The sequence below is a fragment of the Delphinapterus leucas genome, chromosome 15, assembly GCF_059928025.1.
Source record: "Delphinapterus leucas isolate spDelLeu-1000000601 "Yukka" chromosome 15, BTC_Dleu_Yukka2, whole genome shotgun sequence".
NCBI lineage: Eukaryota > Metazoa > Chordata > Mammalia > Artiodactyla > Monodontidae > Delphinapterus > Delphinapterus leucas.
In genome coordinates, this window is record NC_143143.1 from 23,496,019 (window position 1) to 23,504,079 (window position 8,061).

Sequence of the window (8,061 nt, forward strand, 5' to 3'; positions counted from 1 at the left end):
ACTTTATTTGTAAGGAGAGTCCTCACTAATTTGTTTTAGAAATCCAAATTATTAACCCTCTTTGGCTACTTTATTATTAGTAGCAAGTTACTCGGGACTTTATGTTATGAAATCAAGAACCTTCAGGATCAGAGCGGCAAAAGGTGTCAGGGCTGCAGTGAAGGGTTCCCTCATTCTGTTCCATCTGTGTGGAGTGTGCCTCCCTGCAATATTTGCTGGACAAAATCCTACTTATCTTTCTTTTTTCTAGCTTTATTGAGATATAATTGATACAGAACATTGTGTAAGTTTAAGGGGTACAGTGTGATGACATATATAGATGTGTACATTTTGAAGTGACTACCACGATCAGCTTAGTTAACACATCCTATCTACCTGTTAGGGATTAACGCAAATGCATCCTGAGTGAAGCCTTCCCTAATCATGCCCCCTCCCAAGAGTGGGTTGTGCTTCAGTCTTGCACTAGGTCTGGTTCATATGGCTCATTAACAGGACCTATAACATTTTTTTAATTGAAGTGAAATTCACATAACATCAATTTAACCATTTGAAAGTGTACAATTCAGTGGCATCTAGTACATTCTCAACGTTGTGTGACCATCACCTCTCTCTACTTCCAGGACATTTCTATCACTCCAAAGGAGACGCTGTACCCACTAAGCGGTCACTCCCCATTTGCCCCTCCTCCCAGATCCTGGCAACCACTAATCTGCTTTTTGTCCCTGTGGATTTACCGATTCTGCATATCTCATGAATGGAATTACACAAGATGTGGTTTTGTGTCTGGCTTCTTTCACCTAGCATTATGTTTTTGAGGTTCATCTACACAACATTGTAGCATGTATCAGTACTTCATTCCTTTTTATGACTGAATAATATTCCATTGTATGGCTGGACCGCATTCTGTTCATCTTTTCATCCACTGATGGACATTTGGGCTGTTTCCACCTTTTGGCTACTGTGAATACTGCAGCTGTGAAATTCATGTGCACATATTTCTGTTCTCTTGAGTATATACCTAGGAGTGAAATTGCTGGATCATATGGTATCTGTATGTTTAGCCTTTCATGGAATGGCCAGACTGTTTAGAGTTTACAGCAGAGCAGCTGTACCATTTTACATGCCCACCAGCAATGTACAGGTTTCCAATTTCTCCACATCTGTGCCAACACTTGTTATTTTCTGTTTGGTTTTTTAATAACCATCCTAGTGAGCATGAGGCCCCTGGAATTTTTATTTTTTTATACCTTCCCTAGTCTTCCCCAACAGACTGACTTGTTGATGGCTGGGATTATGCTTTAATTGGCAGCAACATGGTGTGAGAGTTAATGCAGGGGCCGAGCTTGCATCTTGTCCTACTTTATGATTTCTTGAGTCACTTGGCTTCTCTGAGCTGGAATCCCTTCGTCTGTAAAATGGAAATTTCTAGGGCTATTGAGGGGAAGAAATGAGATTGAGCCTTAACTTGCCGGGGTCAGTGCCTGGCCTAGGGTGATTTCTCCATAAAGGTTTGCTGTAATTAACCATGTTCATAACTTTCCAGGCCCAGGCCCCAGTAACTTGAATAAATGTTTGTTAAATGAATCAGCCCTTCGATATTGCTCAATTAGCCTTCTTTTCTATTTCTACCAACTGTTCCCCAAATCCCAGACAGCTGTCTTGCAAACTGATCACTCCCAAGACAGAGAGAAAGAGTGGCTCGATCAATGGAACGGCTTCCCTGGAAAAATATAACATGAAAACCTTGATATGCTTGTGTTGGGGGTGGAACACCAGGAGGGCACAGGGAGCTTGTGTCCTATTAAGGGAAGGAAGACTAAAAGAAGCTCTTAGATGACAAACAGCCTTCTTAGAAAGGTGATGACACCAGGAAGCTGCCTCGTTGAGGGTTCAGTCAATGGCCTCAGGGCGGGGAAAGAGCAGCTCTCTAGCTCTCTCCACTCCGGAAAGCACTCTCCACTTAGAGAGGGCTTGAGGGCCTCTTAGGTGCTGAGGTCTCAGGAGCTGGCCTCAGGCCCCTCTCTCTCCATCCATCTCTTGAACTGGCAACTCGGGGTGTGCAGGCTCCCACCCGGTCAGCCGCTGGGCAGCTTTCTCTGGCTCTGGGGACGCTTCCAGAATCCACCTCTTCTCACCCTCCAGCCACACTGGCCTTTCCTCTGTTCTTGAACACACCGGCTTGGTTTCTCCCTCTTTTCACTTGCTGTTCTCTCTGCCTGGCGTGTCCCCCGCCTCCAAGCTCACCTCACAGAGAGGCCTCGCCCTCCGACCACCCTGGCTCACATAGGGGTCCCCACGTGTGCCCCATCGGTCACCACTCTCTTGCCTGACTTTTCTTGCTTTCTTTTTTAATATTTATTTTCTGTTTTTATTTTTATTTCTTTATTTGTGGTACGTGGGCCTCTCACTGTTGTGGCCTCTCCCGTTGCGGAGCACAGGCTCCAGACGCGCAGGCTCAGCGGCCATGGCTCACGGGCCCAGCCGCTCCGCGGTGGGATCTTCCCGGACCGGGGCACGAACCCGCGTCCCCTGCATCGGCAGGCGGACTCTCAACCACTGCGCCACCAGGGAAGCCCTATTTTGTGTTTTTAAATGAAATATTTCTAACATAAAACAATAAAACGAACACCCATGTGCCCATCTCCCAGGCTTGACAAGGGCTAATGCTCTGCGCTACTTGCTTACTTTAGATCTTTCCTTTTAATCAACTTTATCGAAGCATAATTCACATACAGTAAATACATACATTTTAAATATATAGTTTATTGATTTGGGGGCAAATGCACCTGTGTAACCACTACCACAATCAAGATACAGAATATTTCCATATCCCCAGAAAGGCCCCTCACCTCCCGTACCCTGCAGGAGTTTTCTTCCTGGTACTCAACATTATCTGAAATCACCTCATTCATGACTTTTTTAGTCTGTTTCCTGTCTGTCTTCACCGCCAGAGTGTATGTTCTACAAAGGCAGGGACCGTATCCCATTCCTAGTCCAGGCACATACTAGGCCCACAAGCAGTCTATGGAAGCCATGATATTGTCTTCATTATCCTGTGTGTACACATCCCGACACACATGTCTGAGGATATCTGTGGGGTAAGTTGCTGGGAATGGAACTATTGGGTTAAAGAATATTTACTCTTCTCCTGTTATCACAAAAGAGACATCTACCCCCCTTTCTCTTGTCTATCCAGGGTTTCTCAACCTCAGCACTGTTGCCATTTGGGGCTGGATCATTCTTTGGGGTCTAGGACTTACACTAGATTTGGGTATCCTACAAAGGGAAGAGTTCCAGGAGCATCCCTGACCCCAGTTGTAACAACCAGAATGTCTCCAGACATTGGCAAATGTCCCCAGTTGAGAACCACTGGTCTGTGTACATGGGCTAATTTCTTGCCATCCTAAATTGTTCCTCAGTTGAGCCCATCCCTAAACAAACTACCCTCGACGACTGGATTGGTTGAATCCATTTTTTGCCCTGTTTATGCAGCTCAGCTGACTGAATTACAAGTCCTGATCACTGTCTTTACAGCTACATCATCAAAGGAGATGCTGGTTTGTTTTAGAAGCAGGGAAGGCATCACTCTGACTTATAAACCTGGGAGGAACAAAAAGTCCACAGGACATGAATGGCTTCTCCATGGCCTGGTCACCAGCATAATTCACAGCATTCTTTGCCTGAGGACAAATATGTCTTCAGGGTCATGCTCTGAAGATGCGGCATCTTCCAGGCCTTCAAGAGCAAGAATGAAACCCCTAGCAAATGCGTAAAGGGCTCTGAACTTCTTTGATTACTCAGGACACTGAGTTGGCCGTTTCTTTCTTGAAAAATCTGCAAGCTTATGTGCCCAGAGCTGGACAGCAGGAACCTAAAGGGTGAAGGAGGACAGGTGGAGACCCAGTGACGTGAAGAGGCAGGTCCCATCTAGAGGGCACTGCATTGTGGCCAGATGTTGCCAGGTGGGAATGTGGGCCCAGCCTTGCCAGACCTTCCTGTTTTTCAAGAAAGACAAGAAATCCAGACTTTTTTAGTGTGAAAAATCTTGATTCTTAAATTTTATAATTATTAGCGAGGAATTATTTGTTTAAACATGATGTGAACCAAACAAAACGCATCTACAGGCTGCCAGTCTGCAACCTCTGAGTTAATTTACAAGGTTGTCTCTTGTTTGGGGACTAAGTCGCTCGGTTCAGAAATCTTTTCATTTGGCTCTTCATCTAGTCAACAAATCTTTATTGAGTATCTACGGAGCATTGTTCTAGAGCTGCCACTTGGCATTAATTTGCTCAAATGACTGACACCAAAAGGGATAGAGATTATGGGTGTGTGAGTGGGTTGGTGGATGAAGAATGGATGGATAGATGGATAGGCAGATAGATCAATCTGATCTTTTAGAGATACATGCTAAAATATTGCAGATGAAATAATGTGATGTTTGGGAATTACTTCAGAATAATACAGGGAGTTGAACGAGGGGATAGGTGAATCAGGATTGGCCATGTGATGATAATTGTTGAAGCTGAGTGATGGTGGCTATGAGGAGGTTCCTTATACTCTTCTGCCTTCTTTTGAATATGATTGGAAATTTCCCATACTAAAAATATTTGTTTTAATGTCCTTATCAGTTAGAAATGCACTCTGAAAGAGATATAGGTAAAATGACGTCATGTCTGGGACTTGGTTTAAAATATTCAGCTAAAATTTTTCACAAGTCAGGGTATAGATGTGCTATGATCTGAATGTTTGTGTTCCCCTCCCCACCACCTACAAATTTGCATGTTGGAATCCTGACACCCAGTATGATGGTGTTAGAAGGTGGAGCCTTCGGGAGGGTGATTAGGTCATGAAGGTGGAGCCCCCCTTGAATGGGATTAGTGCCCTTACTAAAACTCCAGAGAGCTTCCCAGCCCTCTGCTGAGGATACAGTGAGAAGTCCGCAACCCTGAAGAGGGCCCTCACCCGACCATGTAGGCACCCTGATGTCCCAGCTTCCAGAGCTGTGAAAAATAAATTTCTGTTGTTTATAAGCTACCCTGTCTGTGGTATTTTGTTATTATAGCAGCCTGTATGGACTAAGACAAGATGAAACATCCTTCAGCAAAATGTTGATAATTGGTACAATTGGGTGATGGGTATATGGAGATTCATTGAACTGGCGTGTTTAATTTGTATACGGTTGAAATTTTCTACAGTTAAAAAAATGTTTAAAGGGATAGAGAGGTGGGGGCCTCTTGTTTCTAGGTACTTTTGGAAGTATGGAGTCATACACTGGGTGCGTATGTGAATTTCCCATGAGTGCGGTAGTGTTGACAGCAGAGGAATGGGTACTCTTTAACAAGGGATGTCACAGTCTGAGCTTGCCTTTGTGAGGCAAGAAGCATGGGCTCTATTGTGGACTCAGCCTGCAGGTTGAGAACAGATTTCTCACCTGGATGGTTTCCCTGCAGGGTGGTTTTCCTCCCTGTTACCCTGCAGGGAGGCAGAATAGCACAATGGTCAGAGAATCTGGAATCAGCCTCCCTGGCTCCAGGTGCCAGCACTACCACTTTCTAGCTGTGTGTAGCCTTGGACATGTTTCTGAGCCTCTGTTTCCTCGGAGCCTCAGTTTCCTCTCTTATTAAATGTAACACTCATATCTCACAGACTCGTTATGAAGATTGAACTAATAATTACATGTTAAGTACTTAGCACAGAGTTCGACATGTAGCATTTATTTATTCTCATTATTGATGCTTTTGTTCTTACTATATTGTGACTGCTCTGAAACATTCTAAGAGCAGAACAAACTTTCTGAAATAGATGGAAGAAAATACGTGGCGACAGAGGCTAAAAGAAGTCAAAGAAAGAGGCACTTACTGTTAGCTGATCTACCCACAGAAGTCCATTTGTGAGCTGCTAGAATCAGTTTCCTGCATGATAGGTACAAAAAGAATACAAAAAAAAAATGCACCTTCCTGACCATATCCTTCCTCCGCAGAATGAGGTAGAATTGGGGGAGCTGCTTCTGTCACTGAATTATCTCCCGAGTGCTGGGAGACTGAACGTTGATGTCATTCGAGCCAAGCAACTTCTTCAGACAGATGTGAGCCAAGGTTCAGGTACTGTGTGGCCTCTCCTTCCCCCATTTCTTTAACAAGCCATCTATGTTTGTTTGACACAAGGGACCTGATTTTCTTTTTCTGCATCCTGGATACTATTAATTAACGCGACCCTTTGAGGGTGAAATAGCATCCATATCTAGGATGTTAGTTCAAGAGGAAGAATAAACGATCGGTTGTTTCTTAGGATGAGGCAGGTAAGTGATACCATTCCAGTTACTCCATTTGAAGCAGGGGTTTGACCGAGACCAGGTGTGATAACTACTGAAATCTAGATCCTCTTTGTACACATGCAGCCCCAAAGAAGTTAACTTGCCTTTCCAGATGCTATGCATGTAATGGAGACACCATGCTCCAGGTGGCGGTAGCGTGCACTGACCATGCATTCTAATCTGTGAGAACAGTGGACACACCCTGAGGTTCTTTTCCCAGCTCTTTTCAAGAGTAGCATAAGTCTTTATAAATCCCAGCTCTGAAAAGACTGTTGTATTTAAAGTGCCTATAACACACCAATTCAAACGTGACTTTTAATGAAATAGAACAGATTACATTCCATTTGTATGTAGCTTTCCCATGACAGCAAAGGATATTATCATGAAAGCAGCCATGGTTGCTCAGTAGTGGAAGTACAGTCTTCTCTAAGTGCCATAGCTAAAATAAATTACTTTTGCTATAAAGTGACAGCTGAATTTAGAAGACAACTTGTATTCTCAAAAACCACATTATAGGGCTTCCCTGGTGGCGCAGTGGTTGAGAGTCCGCCTGCCGATGCAGGGGACACGGGTTCTTACCCCGGTCTGGGAAGATCCCACATGCCACGGAGCGGCTGGGCCCGTGAGCCATGGCCGCTGAGCCTGTGCGTCCGGAGCCTGTGCTCCGCAACGGGAGAGGCCACAACAGTGAGAGGCCCGCGTACAGAAAAAAAAAAAACAAAAAACACACACATTATGAAAACAGGTTTTGAAGGGACCAGTAGAGGGAATGGTATTAAGACTGGAGAGTTTCAGAATCACCACAGTGGGAGAGTCAGTATGATAAAATGATTAAAGGCTCCGGAGTCAAACTGCCTGGAACCAAAGCCTAGTTCTACTGCTTATAAATAATGTGGGCTTGGGGAAGTTATATATACTTCCCCATATATAAGTTATATAAGTATATATACTTGTAACCTCTATAAGCCTCAATTTCTCCATCTGAAAAATTGAGATAATAACAGTATTCATCTCACTGGGTTGTTTAAACAAATACAAGATTAGATAATGTACATGAATCTCTTTGTAAACCATAAAGTGATCTGAGAATGACAGTTATAATTCTGTTTTTCCCTGTACGGGCTATGGGCTCACTGACATGTTAATGAGTCTCTAAGGGCAGAAAACTAGAACAGGCTCTGGGTCTAGCTCTTCTTCCACTAGCCTGATCTTAAGCAAATCATTTCCTGTCTTGAGCCCTCAGTTTCTTCATCTGTAAAATGAACACAATGCCTGACACACGGGAGGAGCTCAATAAATTTTGGATGGCTAGAGTAAGAGAGAAAGGGGTGAGCAGAAAAGCAGCTGGATGGGAAAAAGGAAGAATATATAATAGGTGGATAGATGGGAAAATGGATGAATGAAAGGAGGAGTGGAAACCTGGAATGGATGGACTGATGAGAAACGAAAGGATGGGTCAGTGGTTGGGCTGTCAAATGGATGGGAAGTTGGATGGATAAGTGGATGGGTGGATGGATGGATAGATGGATGGATGGATGGATGGATTGGGTTTCCTGATCTCCAACGCTATGATTCTGCATCCAATTCTCAGATCCCTTTGTGAAAATCCAGCTGGTACATGGACTCAAGCTTGTGAAAACAAAGAAGACATCCTTCTTAAGAGGCACAATTGATCCTTTCTACAATGAATCCTTTAGCTTCAAAGTTCCCCAAGAAGAACTGGAAAATGCTAGCCTAGTGTTTACAGG

The 8,061-nt window shown here is 44.0% G+C and overlaps 1 protein-coding gene across 1 annotated transcript in view; it reads left to right on the forward strand.

Moving 5' to 3' along the window:
• SYT17 (synaptotagmin 17) overlaps nucleotides 1-8,061 on the forward strand; it is an 85,273-nt gene that overhangs the window by 40,222 nt on the left and 36,990 nt on the right. The window contains exons 6-7 of the mRNA XM_022552384.2: nucleotides 5,981-6,101; nucleotides 7,905-8,060. Coding sequence (XP_022408092.1) covers nucleotides 5,981-6,101; nucleotides 7,905-8,060 — 277 coding nt within the window. The remainder of the gene's footprint in view (nucleotides 1-5,980; nucleotides 6,102-7,904; nucleotide 8,061) is intronic.